Here is a 22,365-nt window from a genome sequence, read left to right as displayed (position 1 = left end):
TCCATTGTCACAGTTTAATTGACCATATAAGTCTGGATTTATTTCTGGGCTTTCTATTCTGTTCCATTAATCTATGTATCTGTTTCTGTGCTAATATCATAGTGTTTTGATTAGTATAACTTTGATGTGTATCTTGAAATTTGGAATTGTGGTACTTCTAGCTTTGTTCTTCCTTAATATTGCTTTGGCTATTTAGAATCTTTTGTGATTCCATATAAATTTTAGGATTATTTGTTCTAGTTTCATGTAAAATATTATTGCTATTTTGATAGGGGTTGCACTGCATCTATAGATTGCTTTGGTTAGTTCATATATTTTAACAATATCTATTTTTCTAATTCATGAGCACAGTATATCTTCCCATATATTTGTGTCATCTTTAGTTTCTTTCATAAATGTTTTATAGTTTTCAGAGTTCAGGTCTTTTACCTCCTTGGTTAAACTTATTCCTAGGTATTTTGTTCTTTCTGATGCACTCGTAAATGGGATTATTTTCTTAATTCTCTGTCTGCTAGCTTGTTATTAGCGAATATATTAGTGTATATTTGTTATATAGCTTATACAGTGGATTTCTGTATGTTAATTTTGTATCCTGCAACTTTACTGAATTAACTTATTGGTTCTAATAGTTTTTTTGTAGCATCTTTAGGGTTTTCTATACAAAATATAACAGTATCTGTAAAATATGACAGTTTTCCTTCTTCCTTACCAAATTGGATGCCTTTTTTTTTTTCTTGTCTGATTACTATGGGTAGGATTATTAGTATTATGTTGAATAAATGTGACAAGAGTAGGCATCCTTGTCTTGTTTATGATCTTGGAGGAAAATCTTCCAGCTTTTTACCAGCAATGAAGATTTTTAGTTTTCAGTCACTGGAGGAAAATAGCAGATAGCCATTGTGAGGGTTGAACATTTTTAAAATTTTTCTCTGTCAAAGTTGATGTTTCTCTCAAGTCATTTCATAATGACTTGGAGGCCAGTTAATCCTCATCTATCACTAAGTAAGAACCCCACTAGAATTTTTGTGCTCCTTCTCTTATTTTATCACAATCACATTCCTTGAAAACATTCATGTACAATTTAAAGACAGAGAAACAACAATAAGTTCATGTAATGGGCTCTCTTTGCGGGGAGAACCCTAGTATACCGGTTCTGGATGAAAATGGTGGAAATCTGTGATAGTAATAATAATAATAACACATCATGTTAGCTATGTGCATGTCCTATTCTAAAACCTCAAGCCTTAATAATAGTACGGTTTATGAAATTGTCTTTTATTCCTTCATTCAACAGATATTTATGGAATACAACATGTCAGGCATAAAACAGTCATCTCTTTATCACCTTTATGAAGCTACAATCATGTCTCTTCTAATGTCAAAGATTTTTTTTTTAGAATTTTGCTCCTAGTAATCGAGAGAAGATTTAGATCTTCTGCTAAGATTTGTGATGTCAGGAGATACTAACATTTTATATTTCATATCAGAAATTGTTCTGTTTATTCTAAAAAACATTCAAAGTTTCTTAACATTATTGATCTGCTTATGGGAACGCCGCTCAAAAAAATAATACCACTTAATCTATGCAATTCACACCTAGGAAATACTTATATTTATTTGCCAAGTTTTTACTTAGTTGCCATCCTTCTTGGCTTTATGGGATACCTGGTATCTTTTCACACTTTCGTCTTCTTCTTCCTTGAATGGGAATTCCTACTCCCTCTTTCTCTGAATTAGCCAACAGTTGAAGCACAGTGATCTCCAAAACAAAGGGCACTCTGCCCTTTCCACAATGTTTGGCACTAGAATGTGAAAGTCAGAAAAATATCCTTTTTGCATGAAATACAGCTCACATGTAGTTTGAGGTTCAGACAGAGGAATCAGAGATTATCCTATCTACATGTTAAGTATATAATCATTGCAGGTTGAGATGTCACGATCCAGAGATGTTACTGTAAATATGCAAATTCAAATCCAGAATTTTCATGCCTTTGATTTCTACTAAAAACATGAATAAGTGTATTTTTGAGATTCTGTCCTAAGATTATATTGATCACTTCATTTTACAGTAATAAAAAAACAGCTAATTAAATCATTTGCAAGGTTAATTTATCAACTCACTATCCAAAACTTGCTTGATTTAGAATTCATATATATTTCGTATCAACATGTAAATTAAACATAATCTGAGTCCATTATTTTTAGCATGGTGTATTTTATAGACATTCAGATTCATTTGAGAACAGTAATTTTAAACATTTACGCTTATAACAGCTCAAAAGAAAATTAAAATTGGTCAAACAGCTTTTGTTTTCAGAGATACAAGTTTTAGTTCATTATCTAAGTGTATATTACTTTGCCCATCATTAATATTTGCAAATATCCTTGTATTGGATATGGTATGTATTATACAAATTGCTAATGAAAACACCATCTGCCATTATTAAGTTCCAATAGGAGATTGATTCTGTACTCGGTGTTTCATGCACTCCTTTGTTTAATCCTCATGTGGGATTTAGGCTAGTATTATTATCCTCATCATACAGGTGAGAAAACCAAAACTTTGGGAAATTAAGTAACTTGTCCACCGTTTTGAGTGACTGAAAGAACCGGGATTTAAGTTCAAGTCTTCTTGGTTTCACGTTTCACAAACATGTCACAATCCAAAAAAACTATAACCTTCCTCAGAATGTTTATTTGAACCAAATAACAGTAACCGCCATCTTTCCCTACCTGAGCAATAAACCACTTTGTGCGGCTTAATTCTCAGACTGGGGTTGCATTCTGTGTTCCCACAGGGTTGAATGTAACCACTGTGAGATTGGAGAACAATGTGGTGCAATTATGCATGGCAATGCTGTCACCTTCTGTGAGCCATATGGTCCAAGAGAATTGGTAAGTACATGCTATTTACGTACATTTTCCCAAATATACTGTCCTTATGGAGCTTTTTACCGACGGAAGGTTCTTTGATGCTCTTGTAAGTCATAGGAAATTGCAGCATCGTTTATATTATGAATCCTATTACAAATATCTCAAAATGGGGAGCAGTGGTTTTATAGTTTATTTTCAAATGTAAAAGTAAAAAATCCATGGATACACGTGGTGCATCATTATGATTAGGTGGCTTTTTAAAAATACAGGTATGACATACCTGTAACATAGATGAGACACATATATCTGTATATCATCTTTAAATAATTTATGGCTCCTAAATTCTTATGTAAAGCTTTACTTTTCACCATCTTATATTCTCTTTGCAAGCCAAAAATGTTGGATGAGCAACTTTATCACATTATTTTAAAACTTTCTGTCCCACCCACAGAGGAAGTTCACTGAATTTTTTTTTTTTTTTAAGAAGTGAAGCTGCACTGAATAAATTAGTTTTGAACAAATTTTGGTTTATGCCAGATTGTTGAGGAGCGGGCTACTTTCCTTTAATTTAGACTGATTAGACTTTGCCTGCCAAAGAGAAGTTCTTGGATTATATGTTAAAATGAAACATGAGCATTCTAAATTAAAAGCCATGAAACCACTGGCCATCAGCAGGCGGCTAATGAGCTTTTTGTTGTTGCTTGGTTCTGGCAGAAAGACTACATTTCACATTCTTGAAAAAGGATATAAAGGCAATTGTTATATTATACTCCTTGCTCAATTGGTTTGCGAGACATGTTCTACTCACAGCGTCTCTTACTCTTTGCTTTTCTGATTTTCAGCTCGAGCTTTAGCGCTTTTTTTTCCTCTCACCTCTTCCTTATCATGGGGCTTTTCGGTAACAGGTTGTATTTTTCACCCCTACATCACACATTGCGTTTCAGATTCATTACCTTTAAAAGTGGCCAGAAGGGGCGCCTGGGTGGCTCAGTGGGTTAAGCCGCTGCCTTCGGCTCAGGTCATGATCTCGGGGTCCTGGGATCGAGTCCCACATCGGGCTCTCTGCTCAGCAGGGAGCCTGCTTCCCTCTCTCTCTCTCTCTGCCTGCCTCTCTATCTACTTGTGATCTCTCTCTGTCAAATAAATAAAAAATAAAAATCTTTAAAAGTGGCCAGAAGATGCTTCCACAATATGAAAGGGAGAAAAACTAGCTAGGCAATTAGAAGATTTAGTTATCAAAGTGAAAGTCAATTAATTTTTATAACATGGTTCTTATTTTATGCTGCTTGAATACACCTTTCATGGCAATGGATACATTTAATTCATTAAAGATAGGAGCTGCAGAACATTGATAAATTGAAGTTTTTAGCTGAAGTTAGAACACAAACAGAATTAATTGGATGCAAATTAAAATAATAGGTGCTCATAATTCAAGTCTCACAAGGTGTTCTAATATTCCTGCAGACGAATGTGACTCTGGCAGTGAAGCTCTCCTTGAAAAAATAAATTTGCTAGTGCATTTTTAAATAATGTACCATAACTGAATTAATTATCTGTAAACCTTAAAACAAAATAAAATTTTACTATACTTAATTGAGCTTAGAATAAATGCTTTTCTTAGAATGTTCTCCCATTTGGTAATATTTCTGGAGATGCTTGGCAGGTTCTTTTTTGTTTCCACTGATAAATAAGATATAAACATATCTAAGAATATAATGCCAGAATTCACATTTCTACAGTTTCTAAAACTAAAAACTGAAGTATCTAGTTTATTTGATCCACATATACTTTAATCCTGTTTTCCCTCTTCTCTATTTATTTATTTATTTATTCCTTATTTAGCCTTAGAGCTTATTATGTACCTAATGGGCTAGTTTTGAATTGTATTATATAATTAATGTTGAGATTAGCCTTTCAAGTAAAAAAGAAAATGCCCGAAATAATTTTCTTCATCCAAGGAAGGAATAAAAAGACATACAGAGATTTATATTCCCCTCATAAGTACGAAGGATTCTGTTGTGGACGCCAAGGGAATAGAGTGAAGGTAATTAATAAAGACAGGGATGACATCCACACTTTACACATTAGCAACTTCTAATTTTCAATAATTTTTATACTCTGTTGGTGTCTGAGGAGCAGAAATACATATTGTACCCACGTTGTGTTTACAGAAGACAGATCAGCCAAATGAAAAGGAAGGAATTCAGTTGTCAGTTAACATGCTATTATGTTTACTGAAATTCAGATATTTTCTTGGCACTCAAGACTGAAGACAGTCAAAACTGTTATGCGTGAGAACGGATGAAAGGTATCAGCCCCCCCAAACATCACTTTTTAACAAATTTGCCTTCTTTTTCATAAATTCAGTTCTTATTGAATTTGTGAAACAAAAGGCCCCAGGCGAAGAACGTTGATAGACTGATGCGATATTGTCTATAAAGCCAGCAAGAACATCTCCATTTTGTGAATTCAGTTACATGGCATTTTATTTCAATAAAAGCCAGAATCAGTGAGAGGTGGCATCTGTTGTTGCATGGGCACACCAGGCATTATGTACCCACTGCTGCTGGGACCGCAGCCCTCACGCGTTTCCTTTAACTCAGTGAGGTCTCCTCCATATTTCAGGTGGTGACACCCCACCTTTATTCATTTTGTTGGTCCAAAGTGAAGGTCATGAGGAATTCACTTACCCACTACTTTAAGAGAAAATATGCTCTCTCAGAGCATGAAACAGGTCGCTTATGTGACCTCCCTCCCCCACTTTTTTTTAAAGAAATTACTTTTTTAACTATTATATACTTGGAAATGCATTTTAGTTTCAAGGAGGAGTTTGGGCTAAAACAGCATCAAACCCCCTCCCCCAAAAATTTGCAGAAAAGGCATGCAAAATAAATAGCCTCAGCCCATAGTGAATTCATACTCATTTTGTGATCCTACTGATTTTCTGTGATTTGGGGTCTATTTGATAGCTTAAGACCACTGAGATTTGATAGGAGAAAAGTTCTGTCAGACATTCATAGTCTCTCTATTATTTGTCAAAAGGCGTGTAAGAGGCCCTTTCCATTTTGAGAACGTCAGATGTAAGGACTTAATAACTTCTCAAACTAAAATTACATATGTGAACTCAAGGATAAGAAATAATTGATAATCCTCAAATGTAAACCTAGGATGAACAAATTTTATAGGCAATGCTTCCTGCTACTTTTTTCTCTTCAACTTTTCTATTCCTTGTAGCCAACATTTTTTACTAAAGAGCTAAAAGGGAATGGTAGAGAAATGAGACTTAACCATTCTATCAGTCCTTAGCTACCCTGGTGGAGGGGGGAAAAATGTAGAATCAATGACTAATCTAGGTCCAGGGTCACTCACTCTCAGTTAGCACATGTAATTTGAAATTTGGCAATCTTCCAAGGAACTTACTGTTTGCTAGCAGCGGTCATGTCTGTGGGACCTCATTATGCAGGTGACACAGTGTCATTTATTACACCAGCAGGATAAGTATCTCAGACTCTCTAGTATATTTCATGCACCAGCCTTAACAGTAGCCCACGGAGCTTGTAGCTTACAGAGGATACCATTGTTTCAAAGAACTTACATTCAGGAGTATTTCATGATTCACCTGGGAATCTACTCAGTTAATATAAAATCAGAGGTGCAAAGAGCATTCATTCAAGTTATGTGAAAACTTTAAAAACGTTCATGTGCCTCTCTGGACTGTAAGATCAAATTATCCAAGTGGAAAAACCATGAGGACAAACAGTTGAATTTACTGTAAAAATTGTGTATGGGAGGTGGGGTGGGGAACAGATTCTTTTTAACGGAATCTTGAAAAGGAGCTAGTATCCTGGTTATTTAAAGAAAATTCTGTTGGCACATTTTTCTCTAATGACTCTTGTTGAGGGAAAGAGAGCAGGAAACAGAACTCTGGGCATGGTGGGCCAGTTTTCTTTTAGCAGATAATCTGCGATAATGAGGAATTTAAATTAAATGGAGAATTTGCTCTGACACCCTGGTATCAGTGTGTTTTGCTACAGTTAAAATCAGTTAGGACCTTATATATATACTGATAATCTGATAATTTATAAACAGTCTCTCTTGCCCTCCCCTCTTTTACCTTTTCTGCTTTCTCATGGATTTTAAAATCACATGTTTAAAGCATACATTCAGTCTTCTTTCCAAATGGTGGTGTAGAAATGGGAAGCACACGTCTGATCTTTGGAAATTCACATCTCTGCTGAATTCTGGCAAAACAAGAGACTTGTTCTCTCATTTTCCCACTAATTCCCACAATGATTCATAAACTGGGTATCTCCTGACGCTACCACAGTCGTGAACTCCGTCACAGGGGGCCAGCAAAGTGCAGGGATAAGTCTAGGGATGATATTGTGATATATAAGAAGCAGAAGTAAGACAACTTACTGGTTTTGCCATGGTGAAAACACAGTTGTACTCTCCAGTTTATAGGTGCATTCATGGGAGGCATTCCATTTATTAGCTTACAAGGGTCAGGAACCCAATAAGAGAGTCACTGAAAATGAGAACCGTAATTCTCATCTCATGTGAGCTGGTATGGGTTGAAGTCACTGCTCCACAGAATAAATAAATAATTGTTTAAAATTTAAATGGATTTCAAATTAAATAAGGTACCATTCCTCTTTCAGAAGGGGGAAATTGTTTAAGCATGCCTCTTCATGAGGTTAAAGGACAGTAACGGAAATACATTGGAAGGATAGTTCTAGGCTCATAATTTGATTACTTTTTTTGGAGAGGTAACTGTTTTATTGAGAAATAATCCACATATTCTATAAGCCATTCATTTAAATTATAGAATGCAAGGTTTTTTAGTTCATTCACAAAATTAGGCAGTCATTATTACAATCAATTTTAGACATTTTTATCATCCCCTAACAAAATCCTATACTCTTTAGCTGTTGTATTTCTATTTACTTTTCAAAATAATCTTATTCTCCTCATTTGCTCTTAATTTACCTCCCAGTTTTTGCTTGGGAGCCTTTTCATGGCCTTTGCTTTGGACTCTAGATCTGTTGGTGTAACTGGAGGGGAGGTTGTGAGTGGAGGGGACTGAGTTAAATGCCCTCCCAAGGTTACCCGGCAGATCACACTGAAAATGGTTTTTAACAGGACCTGAGAGTCAAAGCAGGAACTCACAGCTTATTCCCCACAGGGTACCATGAAATGTGTCTCTGTTCAGACATACTGATGAAAATAAGCTAACCACCGGGTAAATATCACCTCTGTTTATGGCTCCTTTCTTTCCTCTCTTCAATCCCCTTCCTCTTTCTCCTCCTATCCTTCTATCTTGTCTTATGTTGGTATATTCCTTTTTCTAGATTACCACAAGCCTTAATACAACAACAGCCTCTGTCCTCCAATTTTCCATTGGTAAGTATTTTCAGCTATTATAACAATTTAACTTGGAAGTGTTTGTTTTAATCATAGTGTGTCATCTGATTATAGTGCCAAATGCTTTTAGATTTAGAGATGAGTCTGTCTTAACGTTGCTATAAATAATTTAAAACATTTTTTATATGAAATTAAAAATTGGAAATGCTGCTTTCTGTTCTCACTGCTCTCCAGCAGGGAGCGGTATTTAAGAATGATATAGATAATCCAAAACATTTAAAAGTGATATACATATGGATTAAGAATGATTGGGATTGTACTGTTAGAGCAGAATTACCTGACTGGTTGTGTTTTGCTCAGATTAAGACTGAAATCTGTTAAATTTTCTGCAAGTTGACTGGCTGGTAGTGAAAGAGATGTTGTCTGAGAGAAACCAATTAGGGCTTCGTGGGGTTGTTTTTGTTGTTGTTATTATTGTTTGTTTGTTTGCTTTTTGTTTTTTCCTCATATATATTGGTATATGAAGTTTTTTATTAACATATTATGTATTTTTTGGGCTTCGTGTTTGACATAAATAATCCATGTTTAATTCAGACGTGGATAATTTTAAAATGACTGTATCTGACAATATTTCTTTTAAGTGCTTTTATATTAGAGCTAAAAATTCCTACCCAAAGCATTCAGTAAAATAAAGTATCTTTGGGTCAAGTGTGTACCGCTTTGCTGTCCATATTACCTTCTGTCCTCATCTCCAAAGGCATATATTAATAAATAACACAGACGCATTTCCAATAGGAATGTTCAAGGTTAAGAAAGATACTGCCTTCTCGATGGGGGCTAGTCTTATTGATATTTGTCTTGTAATAGGGAGACCTCCTCCTGGCCTCTGCCTGTGACATGAGGATGCTGGCAGCCTGGCCTCAGGGACAAGGGGCGGACAGCTTCCTTTAGTCCCCGCGTCCCATCCCCCACCCCCACCCCAGGGTCTTTCCCCACTTGTCTTTGGAGAACCCACATTAGCAAACGGACTGTTTCCCACACTAGCCTCTGAGTCCTGATCACAAGGCGGTTCTCCCAGCCCGGAGCTCTCTGGGGTTGATTGTCCCCGAGAGAGCCAATTTGTTGTCACCTTCTTATCCGCGTGCCTCACTGAAGCTTCTCATGTCGGTCTTATGTGAAACCGCCTGTTACAGTTTGGGTTGTTTTCTTCTCACATTGATAGCGGGACTACAACAATTTATACACTGTTCAGAAGTCCATCTGTGGTCATAAGGAAAGCGTTAGCAAAAACAAAATAATGAGTCTTTCTTAGGAGGGTTTTCTTTGATCTGCTAGCAAGTGTATCCTGAATGTTCTATAACAAGCATGTAAGACTTATAATCAGAAACATGTGACTTTCGTTTTTGGAAAGTTGTGGTGCTATAAAAACAATTCTTTTAAAAACTCTAATTGGCCAGGCAAGTAACTTCAAGGTTCTTAACCAGAACCAATGTGTTTAAACTTATAATGCTATTAATATAAAAGAATATGCTGAAAAGCTTTTTCCTATTTATCTCTATTCCAAGTACTTATTCTAAACTTTTTTGTTAGGGCAATGAACATTAATTTCAGATACTATCTCTAACCAATTAATGAGAATCCTCTTTAAAATATATGCTTCACGATTCTACTAGTATTTGAATTTTATTCAAGGTAGGTAGGAATTTTATTCCACTACCAATGAAATTATCCTACCTTAAAGGGATTAAAAACCTCTATTTTTATAAATAATAAGGAGTATACTAAGGAATTGGCAGAGAATAACTTCCTCTCCTTTTAATATCACCCTACCAAAGGGCTGGGAAGGGAATGATCAGAGGATTCAGGATCTGGTACCCGAGATCCCAAAGCCTGAACAAGCACCATGACGAAGGGCTGGGGACTAGACCCAAACATATGACTTAGTAAGAGCCCTCAACTTCACTGCAAACCAAGGACTGTTGTCTGTCAGGCCAGAGAGCTGCTTGGATCATTTAAACCATGGATTTGAAGTCTAGATTAGAAGACTAGAGAGTAACAGAATCAGGATGTTGGAAGAGATCAATGCATGATAAATGACAGATAGGTAAAAATAGCTCAAGTTTGTAACTAAAAAAGTACTTAGAAATCTTTTTTGAGTGGCAGGTTTAGAATCAAAAGAGAAATTTTAACATGTCATTGGAAATGAAACAAAATATTTATTTTATTTTAATTTTTTAAAAACATTTTTAATTTAAATTCAGTTAATGAACACATAATGGATTACTGGTTTCAGAGGTACAGGCCTGTGAGTCATCAGTCTTATATAATAGCCAGTGCTCATTACAACACATGCCCTCCCCAATGGCCATCACCCTGTTACCCCTTCCACCCACTCCCCTCCCCTCCAGCAACCCTCAGTTTATTTCCTTTGATTAAGTCTCTTATGGTTTGTCTCCCTCTCTGGTTTCATCAGAAACAAAATATTTAATGAAGAATTATAACTCATTGCTTTGGACTTCACTGGGGAATTTGCTTACTGCATTTTGAGAATAGTCTTGGGAGCTAAGAAGGATTAGGGCGGCCAAGAAACAATGTAGTGACAAACCATTAGCTGTATGGCGAATGGGGGTAAATGGTCAATGCAGTAGCATGGGCACAATTTTCAGAAATGGTTTTGTGTAACTCATTATGAGTGCTTGGGCTAGCATCATTCTGTTTGTATGGATGGTGTGGGGCTAGATGAGGGCACACGCAGAGATTCTAGAGATGGGGTAATCATGTGATTTCATTCTGAGCTTTACAAGTCCTACAATAACCAAATACCAAAGAAGCAAACGCAGAGTCAAGGAGCAGCCATTGTGCTTATACTCAGTTCAAAAATTCATTGCATGTGTTATAGAAAAACACCATATGTAGACAATCCAACACTTATATTTCTTTGTGGATTGTGGGATTATCCAAATCTATACTAAAGGTTCAATATGGTGAGTTAGATTTAGTGTCCCTCCTTGGAATTCCTTAAGGATGTTAAATGTTCATTGTTTAGTGTGATGATTCAGCTGTAATATGGGCCATTTTCTAGGGAATTCTGTCATTATTCATGGCTTTCATGGTGAATTATGTTCACAATTATGGACATATAGCCACAATTGAATAAGTTATTGCCTTGATACTTTTATATTGCTCTTGTAAACATTGTCAGTTCCATCACAAGCATTATTCAAGTACCCCAGAGCTATGTGTCCAGAAATGTCTTAAATTACTAAGCATATCAAATAAACTCTATCATGCCACTGTTTCATAGCAGTCCTCTCCCAGCCCTTTCTAAATAGATATACATACACACACAGAGACGTGTTCACACACACGCATGTAAATATATACATAAACATACAGGCTACCTTCACCAAATGAACTTGAACATTAAAGCATCCTGGAAACACAGCTCAGCAACCTGAAATTTATCAAGTTATCAATAGCTAAAGCATCTTGAGAAGTGTCCTAAAACGTTTGTGGATGAACTTTTCATTTTTCTGTTACAGTGAAAGGTCTGCTATCCATTTCCGTGCTGAAGCATTGATCTGCAACAGTCCTCACTTGCTTCATTTGGGTCATCTAGTAGAATTTATGCTCATAGCCTTAGAGACATTTACCTGTTTCCTCTAGATTTCCTCTGGGATAGGAAGAAAAATTTGAGATGATGTCCTTGCAAACCATTATCTCACAGATGCTTCCAAACTCTGCTGTCTCAGGCAGGATCCGGGGTCCAAGGGAAGTGCTGATAATGCTTTGTATCATACGTTGACTTCACAAGATTTCACTGAGTGTTTGCTGTGTCCCCGAACTTCTCCTGAGCTAACTAACTACAGAAAGACAAAAAAGTGAGAAAACAGAGGGGTTTTTGCCGTGCTTAGCAGTTTGGTGGAAGGCTCTGTTAGGGAACTGCCAGAATGCTCTAAACAGAGATGGACGTGAGTACAGGTCCCTGTGGTGGCAGGTCCCACACAGTAGAGCAGGTCAGGAAGGCTTCTTAGAGAGGAGAATCCCTGAAAGCCAACAACATGAGTCACTGGAAGGGACAAAGGTTTTCCAGGTGAGGAGAGAGAGTGACATGAGCAAGATAGAGGATGGGAACGTGAGCCCCCCCCCCCCCCCCAGAGCAAAAGGACTAGCCAGGGGGTGGCTGCGGTCAATGTCAGGCAAAAGTGTGTCCATTTAAAGAGTTAATTTGCAATTGGCAGGGGTTTAAAACTTACTGAATAGTCAATAAAGTCAGCTTGAGCAACAAAAAAGTATAATGAAATCAATTCTTTTTTTTTTAAAGATTTTATTTATTTATTTGGCAGAGAGAGATCACAAGTTGGTAGAGAGACAGGCAGAGAGAGAGAGAGAGAGGGAAGCAGGCTCCCTGCTGAGCAGAGAGCCCGATGCTGGACTCGATCCCAGGACCCTGAGATCATGACCTGAGCCGAAGGCAGTGGCTTAACCCACTGAGCCACCCAGGCGCCCATGAAATCAATTCTTAAGAAAGATCATTTGGACAGTTGTGTTCAGAGTGGACTCATCTCTTCCTTGATAACAATCTGCGTTTACTCACTCGGTAAGATCTTGCCAAGTACTGTGCTTGCTCAGTTTAGCTTAGCTCTTTCCTCAGATTGACAGAATTCGGAGGCAGATTGGGGGTTAAAGGTAAAGCCTTTAAAAACATATGCCATCAAGAACAAAGTTTGGCTCGGGTGTTAAGTCTGTATTGTCCATCATGATATTCTCAACCCCTCGCCCAGGGACTCAAAATAAATAGACGCCCATAAATATTTCTTGCCTGAATGACAAGTAACTATTACAGAGACAACTGTAATAGTATGTAACTAAGTGCTGAATTGGTTTGATGAAGGCATTTCATGCCAAGAGAGGATTTGGGCTTGGTGATCCAAACACCTCAATCAATGGAAAGCTGACCCAGAAGGAAATATGAAACCACCAATGAATTATGCTTTTCGTGAACCTAGCGGACAGTAATATATGTCCATGTACTTATTAGTTTCTTATTAACAAACTGGTTAGAATCTATTACTTGTTCATACTTTATAGAAATAGAACCTCTTTTCTTTGGCTTTGCTTGTGAATATCTTAAAGATCTGGGGTTTTCTGTAGGCGTTTTTTGGTACTGTCTTTTTTGTTTGTTTTTAACCATCTCAAGACAGGGGACAGTCATTGAATCACAGATGTTTTGCTTTTACAGATTAAGATATGGAAATGTCCTTTGGCCTGCTTTGTTCTCTTATACTATATGTGCTACAATCTCTGAGATAAATGAGAGCTTCTCACTTTGTATAAGTGTATTTTGAAAAATAAAAGCTAGAAAATAAGGAAAGTTTAAAGTTACTATTATTGGTGAATTGGAAGATTGCCTTGTAGAAGAAGAGAGTTCTGGGACTATTTTTTCTTAAATAGGTATAATGAATACAGGGCACCTGGGTGGCTCAGTGGGTTAAAGCCTTCGGCTCAGGTCATGATCCCAGAGTCCTGGGATCAAGCCCCCGCACAAGCTCTCTGCTCAGCAGGGGGCCTGCTTCCTCCTCTCTCTCTGCCTGCCTCTCTGCCTGTTTGTGATCTCTGTCTGTCAAATAAATAAATAAATAGATTTTTTTTAATGTTTTAAATGGGTATAATGAATAAAATGCTTCTTGTATGAGGTATTACACTGCATTTAGCATAACGGAAGCAGCTTTTTCCCTCAAGCCTAATTCATAAACATCTTAATTACTCAGAATTGATCCAATAGAGAAAGTCTCTTTCTACTCTTAGAACAGCTAATTCAGAGGAAGGAGAAACTGAGCCCTCCATGTCTTGGTAGGAATTATTGCTCATTTCCTCTGTGAGCTTCCTGAGTTATGTTTCTAAATTAGATTCTCATTTTTTTCAGGAGTCACTCTCCTTGGTAAGTGAGTAAAACCTTGGGGAATTTGTTATGAAATAGTGAAAACTATTTCTAAAAACATAATCTCAAAGTATGAGATGAACAAAATCTCTGATGACTTGAACTCAAAACAAATATTAATAAAATACAGAAGTTTAGAAATATTTAATGGTGAAATTAGTTTAATACATATGAATTTAAGGTTAAATAATGTGTTTATTTGAGTGTAAGATTCTTGGATATGAAAGATATTAAAATAAGATTTGTTTATGACTTGAGTTTTAGATCTTCCAAGGTCCATATTAACACAAAGACTGGAATCTTTATATAGAGAACACTTCTGTCTTATCTAAATTCAGTAATTAAAGTTTAGAACTGATAACTCAGGTTATCCTGCTTCTTCATCCTGGACTTGATCTATCCCATTTTTCTGGGAGTGTCTATTTTAAATGACCAGTTTAAATAAACTTTATTTTATATATTTCAAATCCGCCTCATTCCAAATACTTAAGTCCTGTTTTAAGCTATAAAAGGGAATATTCTCAAATATTGTAAAAGTCTTTTAAGCATTAGGTTCTGGCAGAGATTGTTGAGATTAGTTATAAGCATTCTTGAATAATTATAACTGATACCTAAATAATTATCATTATGTGAATTAAAATAGAGTTTACAGTTCCTTTTAAAATATTTAATTCTTTGTCACTCTGCTTAATAGGGCTAAAAAATAAATATCAGCAATTCATTCATAAATACATTGTACTAAAATTTTTGGGGGGCTGTTCTAGGAGAAGGGATATAAGCAGTAAACTATAGGATGAGAAGAAACTGATCATTGCTCTAGACTAAACAGTCTCTCCTGTGAAAACTCAGCTCATTGCCCTAGCCTAGTATCTCTGATTCCCGCTTCTCTATATTATCACACCTACTTCACTCTGCTTTGATTTATACCCATTTATACACAATTCTGCACATCCACTTGCACCCTTTAAAGCTTAAATGTTTAAAGTCCTTGAGGGCTAAGTAGCATACAAGCATCCTTCTTGCTTTATAGGGCAGAATTTTGCACGCGGCTACAACTAAGGAACTGTGGACTCTATTGGATCTCATTCATAGGTTGGGAAAGAGACTTAGTGACTTCCACGCTGGTGCTCCAAACTATTCCCACTCTTGACTGCTGAGGCAAGGGAGCATGCTGCATGAAATCCAGGGGTAACATGAGAACCGGATCCAAGCCAGCAACTTTCATGTTCTTACCAGTCAAGTCAAATACCTCTTGATCAAGAATTCTTCTTTCAGGGAGATCTTTGGGACTTATGCTATATATAATGTGATGTGTTGGCATCCACTGTGGAGAAAGCCAATCCCAAGACACTGCCCAGCCTGCAAGGACTTTATTTATCACATAGATGGGGGGTGGGGAGGAAAAGTCCATATGTGAGAAGAAGCCAAGGAGGGGTGCAGACTACAGAGGAGAGTCAGAAGAGCACAATGTGCTAGAAAATCCAGACAGAGGGAGGGCCAGAGGTAGGACTTCATCATGTGGGAGGGAGACTAGTAAGAGCAGGAGTAGTGCTGCTCCAGAGGCTAAGCATTGCCATGAAGGTCAGAGAGACAGAAGCCCGCAGGAGGACAAGGCAGAGGCCATTCTAAGACCTGAAGATCAAGATCAAAGCCAGAACTGTGGCCAGGGTGGTAATGCTGAGTTTCCAGATTACTAGGGGAGGGGAGGGGCAGTGCTTAACACCTGCTGCCTAAGGTGGGGATCAGTCCTCCCAGAAAATGAGCCAGACCTGACCCACTAGGGCTAGATTGTATGGCCTTGGCCCTAGGAAAAGGAGGGCTGCTTGGCAGGGAACCTGGCAAAGCCTGACACGTTTTGCATTTCTCTTCCTTATGTTTCTCCCAACATAGGATCTGATGAAAGCTCTAAGCTATAGGCTTGGGAGGAAATGTGCAAAGGGGTTGGACCTCCAAAGGTAGTTGGAAATAGCATGGTATCCCATAAATTGGGAGAGAATTTGTTCCTTTCTTCCTTATGATAGGAGTGGTGGTAAAGAGGAAAAAATATAAATATTTTGGAAGTGAGGGAATGGGGATAGGGCTGAAAGGGAGAAAGGTACAAAAGGGGAGGAGGACAGCTGTTCATTTTATATCCTGTGGTCATTGTCCATCTGTCAAAAACCGAAAGAAGTCACCTAATGAGGTTTGGGGATTTCAGCCAAGGAAGTGACTAAGGGGCAAAATATTAAGTACAATAAATCATGGACTGTCACATTTATTCAGAAAGAAAGGTTTGTAGATCCAGTAGCCTGTTTACTAATAAAGTCAGTCAAAACAGAAATTATTGCCAGTAGCCTCATTCTAATAAACAAATATAAAACAGAAGGTGAGGGCAAGTTGCTTTTAAAACCCTGCTCTTTTTCTATACCATAAGAGAGGTTTTTTGAGTTTAAAGGAAACCTGTTTTTAATGTAGGTACAGAATATTTTTGAGGAGCTTTATCGTTCTACTTTATATGACTTCTCTTAAGCCTTAATATCTATCTGTAGTAGATGCTGGAAAAGGAAATTTCACTTCCATATAATGGTCCTTCTCACAGCACTGTCCTTGAAATATGCTTCTTCAGTTAAAAATGTGTTAAATTCCATCCCAAAGGGTATTTTTTGGTGTGTGGGCAAAACAGAGGTATAGACATAAACTCCAGATTTCCATATTCAAACAATCGATTACTTGATCTTTCGAGACAATCAAAGATTTTGGACATGTTGATTTCTCTAAACAGACCCCTTTCATCGATAGAATAATGATTTATCTTAACGTCAATCATCGTATTTTTACCAAAATTGAATTCATTTACTCTTGACAGATCCAAGCATTATTCGAGGATTTCCTCTCATGTGGAATGGACCTGTTCTTAATTAAAATCATATCTGGGGGCTCCTTTCAGTCACAATTCCCATCCCTGTCATTTGGGACCCAGAAGCCCCAGGATGCTTCCCGGGGCTGCCACAAAGCATTATCTGATACAGTAACCATTTTTTTTTCCTTCCCTTCCTCTTACCCACAAATCAGACTGCGACCCCTTTGGCTACAGCCCCTGAGCTTCAGCAAGGCAGGAGCTGCTGTCTCTGTACAGACACAGGCCAGGTGAACCAGGCCCTCGCTTACTGAGAGCCTGAAGGTTGTGTAGACACGGACATGGGACAGCAGCCCACAGGCTGCCTCCGGGAAGCGGGGGACACTATTGCCTCACATTCCCTGCGAGCCTTTTCACACACATTTATTCCGCCCGTGGTCTGAGAATTCATGGAGCAGTCCACGTGGGGCCAAATTCTCACCTTTGCGGCTAGATTTTTCTTCCCTTTTCTTTGAATTCTGCATTCCAATGTGCTCTGCGGATAACTGTATGCAGGAAGCCAAGAAGTAGCAAAAACGATTGGTTTCAGAGTCTTAAGGCAAGAAGCTGGCTCACTGCTGGAGGATAAACATGATTACATTTTCTATGAAATTTACAAACTAATGGAACAAATGTACGTAGATATGCCACTGAAGAAAACATTATGCATAATACATAAATGCTAATAAAGGTGAGGTTTTTGTATTAGGAGAGGAATAAAACAAACATGAAAGCTAAGAAACATTAAACCAGTTATCCTGGAAATGAGAGCCTTTTATGCTTAAAAGTGGGAGTCATCATTTTAAGTACTGTTCATCAGGTAGTACTTTTATACTTATTATCAAGATGTCGCTCTATTTATAGGACATTATTTTGATGCCATGGGCTAGTATCCTTAGGATTTCTCTAAGGCTCAGTAACAAAGGAACTAAAAACCTAAATGTAAGGTAATCATTGTTCTACATTACTGTTCTTTCTGGAAATTAACATGCGCCACTGCCTCCAGCAAAATATTTGAATGGAAGTTTGTAAAACTATAGAAGTATTGATCACCTGCATAGTAATGTTCTATACTTCAGCCTATGGAGGAATTATTTTGAAGCAGATGCATTGCAAGGTAGCAAATAAGCCTTTACTGTGTTCCTTGATGCTTTTGGGTCCAGCGAGATTATTTTCTCCTCAGTGAGTAGTCCTGTCCTCAAAAATGATTCTTAGCAAGAACAGGGCAGATAACTGCCAGAATTGCCTGTTTTACCAATATCTCCACATGCTTCCTCCCATTTTTCACAATTCAGAATGAGGCAAGTCCCTTTCTTGAATGCCCTGGCCTGCAGTAACGTGTCCTACCGCATGGGAGGGAGGGTGTTTAGCTTTCTAAAGGCTCTTCTGAAAGTTCCCCGTTCATTGCTCCTCTCTTTCCAACCCCCCAACCTCAAGTTAATGGTTCTGTCTTCCATTCCCCTCCCTTGAAAAGATGAGAAGATGTGCTGTTCCCTCCCGTCGAGGTTTACACCGGTGCTAGCAGGGAGTTCTAAGGAGCCAGACTGCATCCATTTCCTAACTTTATGATCTTTCTCTATCAGGTGCCGCGGTTTACATGCAGCTTCCCGGAGCCCTGCTCGTCTCTGAGGTCTGAGTTTTGAGTGATGTCAGTGGCAGCACGTGGGCCGCAAGGACGCTCAGCAGGGTTCCGTCCAAGTAGTCCTCAAGGGTTCAGTATTTATGGGCCCCCGCTATGCTCTCCGGAGACATGATTTCTGGCGGTGCTTTTCCCCCTCCATAAATTCCGCGAGATCAATTCTCGCCTTCTTCCGTGGCTCTGTGCGACATTTTAAAAGGCAGCTTTGTTTTTCAGGCAGAGCTTTGAGGAAAGAGACAAGGGCCTCCCGAGAGGACAGTAGCTCTTTCTTATTGTTTCTGTTCTGATTTACTTTGAAAAGTCCGGGGCTTTCTGGAGAAGGGCATAACCAAATAAAAATAAAATGACCTGGGCGTTGAGAGACTAAAACCGTATGATTTATCTTTCTACCATACGAGTAAAAGGAAATAGAGCTCCTGGAGATACAGGCTCACCGTCCCTGATCTGTAATTCCATATTAAAAAAAAAAAAAAAAAAAAAAAAAACCTCAGGAAACAAAACACCATAAGCCTATTTGGAAAAAAAAAAAAAAATACATGATGGCCAAGCCTAACGTGACCTGGATTCATCTGTCAGCAAATCCTGACTTGAAATAATTTAAAGCTACTCATAATCTTCATTTCTACATATTACTTATGAGATCTTCATGCATTTCACTGCAGAAATACTAATGTGATTGCCGAGCGTTGCCCTAGACTGCTGGGGTTGCTGCCGAACTTGTGGTTCTATGCACCACATTGCCTTTGTGAAATCCATACATTAATTATACAAGTAATTTGGATCCTGAAATTCGTCTTACCGCAAGGGATTATGGGCCTGCATGGCTATTAGTCTGAGAAAGGAAATAAGTCTTAAATTTTTTTTTTAATATTTTATTTATTTGACAGAGAGAGATCACAAGTAGGCAGAGAGGCAGGCAGAGAGAGAGGAGGAAGCAGGCTCCCCGCGGAGAAGAGAGCCCGATGCGGGGCTCGATCCTAGGACCCTGGGATCATGATCTGAGCCGAAGGCAGAGGCCTCAACCCACTGAACCACCCAGGCGCCCCAGTCTTAAATTCTTAATAGAAGAAATTACTAATGTTTCTGGTTTTTTTTAAGTGGCCTTAATTTTATACCAAATTAGCAATTTTTTAGTTTGTTTTTATGGCTTCACCACCCAGGAGAGATAGGGAGAGAGAGGAAAGTTTCTTTGTGAGTTTGGGAAACTTCCTGGCTCTAGGAGGTATTTACAATCACCATACACGTGTGCTGTGTTTAATGGGCTAGTGCGCAGGGCACAGGTTTTCCAAGTGCTTCCTAGGGGCTTCGTGCACTGGCACATAATTGCTACCCGCTCATGTGTTCGTGTCTTCGTGGCTTATAAACTCTGACAGTGCTGGGAGGTCTTCTCAGTCAGCACTGCTCAGAAGCACTCCGGGTAAGGAAGGCCCAGAAGGTCCAGGTTCTCTGGGACTTCTGCGGAGCCCCTGAGGTTCAAGAAGGTCAACGTACATTGCATTCAGGTTCAACTTTGGCAGAGGCCAAAAGAGAGTGGCCTGGGTCTAGGGTAAGAAAACAATTATTTAAAAGTCACTTCATCAATCTTAATGCAGGTATAATGGGATCATTTCCTTTTAAGAATGTTTGCACTGGGCCAAATCTGCCTTAAGTAACAGAGAAGAAATAATAACTTGCAATTGGCTTTTTAAATGCTGTCCTGCATGAAAATACATTTATTTATTGCTTCAATGTGCTATGCTAAGCAACATGGAAAATGTCCTATGCAATCTAGACTGATCTAGTGCTTTCAGACCTGTGATTGGACATTTATGAAAGGCAGGAAGGTGCATGAAGTGTGTGCTCTTGAACAGGGTGGGTTCAGGTTTTATGAGTCCATATTGGAAGCTTATAGAATTTTGGGGAAGGGCAATGATCTCTTTGAGGAAAAGCATACACAATCATACATTCAAAATTAGGTGCAAATGTATTTATTTAGAATGAAAAAAGAAATCACAATACATTTTTAGAAGCTAACAATACCCCCAAATCACAAATCTGCAAATAGAGCATAGTATCTTTTTAACTGACTGAAATGCCCTGTAACACTTTTTTCCTTGGAATTTTTGGCTGCATATTCTCAAATCACCTCTTCCAATGACAATTTTATAATATTTTCTATACCAGGATCATGACCTGAGCCAAAGGCAGATGCTTAACTGACTGAGCCACCCAGGTGCACCCTGGAAGCTCTTTCTATGCTGAGAATGACCGTACTATGAAATAGAAGTGACCTGCATAACTACATAACCATATCACACTAAAACAAGATAACCCATTTTCAAACTCAACTTCTCCTTAGCTGAATCTCAAAAGCAGCTAGGGCCACTCCAACACTATCCAGCATGAGGGGAATATGGTGAGGGAATAGGCAGAGTGGAGATGCTGGTCTTAACCAGTAGCAAATATGGGGGCACCAGGGTGGTTCAGTCAGTTAAGCATCTTTCTTCGGCTCAGGTCATGATCCCGGGGTCCTGGGATCGAGCCCCACGTGGGGCTCTTTGCTTGGCAGGGAGTCTGCTTCTCCCTCTGCCCCTCCCCCTGCTGTGTTCTCTTGCACGCTGTCTTTCAAAGAAATAATAAAATCTTTTTTTTTTAAGATTTTATTTATTTATTTGACAGACAGAGATCACAAGTAGGCAGAGAGGCAGGCAGAGAGGCAGGCAGAGAGAGGAAGGGAAGCAGACTCCCTGCTGAGCAGACAGCCCGCTGCGGGCTCGATCCCAGGACCCTGGGACCATGACCCAAGCCGAAGGCAGAGGCTTTAACCCACTGAGCCACCCAGGCGCCTTAATAAAATCTTAAAAAAAAAAAAAAAAATCAGCAGCTGGAGGGATGGGGTAACTGTGTAATGGACATTAGAGGACATGTGAAGTAATGAGCACTGGGTACTATATAAGACTGCTGAATCAAAGACCTGTACCTCTGAAACCAATAATACATTATATGTTAATTAAATTTAAGTATTTAAAAAGTAGCAAATACTATAAAACACGGTCATGTGAACACATTGCTGGAGATCCTCCCGGAACCTTGGGAGTTGCTCACAAATAGGAGGGGCCCTGAATTTGGAGCTTCATAGTAAATCCAGTGGTGTCTACACTCATCCTGTCTACACCAACATGTTAGAATTGAGCATTACAGGGGCACCTGGGTGGCTCAGTGGGTTAAAGCCTCTGCCTTCGGCTCAGGTCATGATCTCAGGGTCCTGGGATCGAGCCCCGCATCGGGCTCTCTGCTCAGCAGGGAGCCTGCTTCCTCCTCTCTCTCTCTCTCTCTGCCTGCCTCTCTGCCTACTTGTGATCTCTGTCTGTCAAATAAATAAATAAAATTAAAAAAAAGAAGAAGAATTGAGCATTACATTTGTTTAGTTGTATTGGTGACTGTAGGTTTACATTCTGATAAACTTATGTCCTCTCCACTCTCCTCTCGTACCCTTCTGCAAGTTGCCTCAACTGCAAACGCCACCTCCCCTTTACTTAACGTTCTGTTGTTTTGTTGATCTCAGAAGTCATGTGGAAGGCCCATGGAGATTGCTACGTCCTGCTACAGCTAGTGTTCTGATTCCCAATAAATTATTAATCCAAATCATTAATGCAAAATAGTACTTTTTAAGTGTAGATATTTAAAATCATG

At 38.6% G+C, this 22,365-nt stretch overlaps 1 protein-coding gene across 2 annotated transcripts in view; it reads left to right on the top strand.

Moving 5' to 3' along the window:
- RELN (reelin) overlaps positions 1–22,365 on the top strand; it is a 510,603-nt gene that overhangs the window by 258,082 nt on the left and 230,156 nt on the right. For both annotated transcript variants that reach the window (XM_046020402.1, XM_046020401.1), the window contains exons 7-8: positions 2,799–2,895; positions 8,226–8,277. In XM_046020402.1, the coding sequence (XP_045876358.1) occupies positions 2,799–2,895; positions 8,226–8,277 (149 nt within the window). The remainder of the gene's footprint in view (positions 1–2,798; positions 2,896–8,225; positions 8,278–22,365) is intronic.

This window comes from Meles meles, chromosome 10, assembly GCF_922984935.1.
Source record: "Meles meles chromosome 10, mMelMel3.1 paternal haplotype, whole genome shotgun sequence".
Taxonomy (NCBI): domain Eukaryota; kingdom Metazoa; phylum Chordata; class Mammalia; order Carnivora; family Mustelidae; genus Meles; species Meles meles.
The sequence above is the reverse complement of the archived record's forward strand: the minus strand, read 5'-3'. Positions and strand labels throughout refer to the sequence as shown.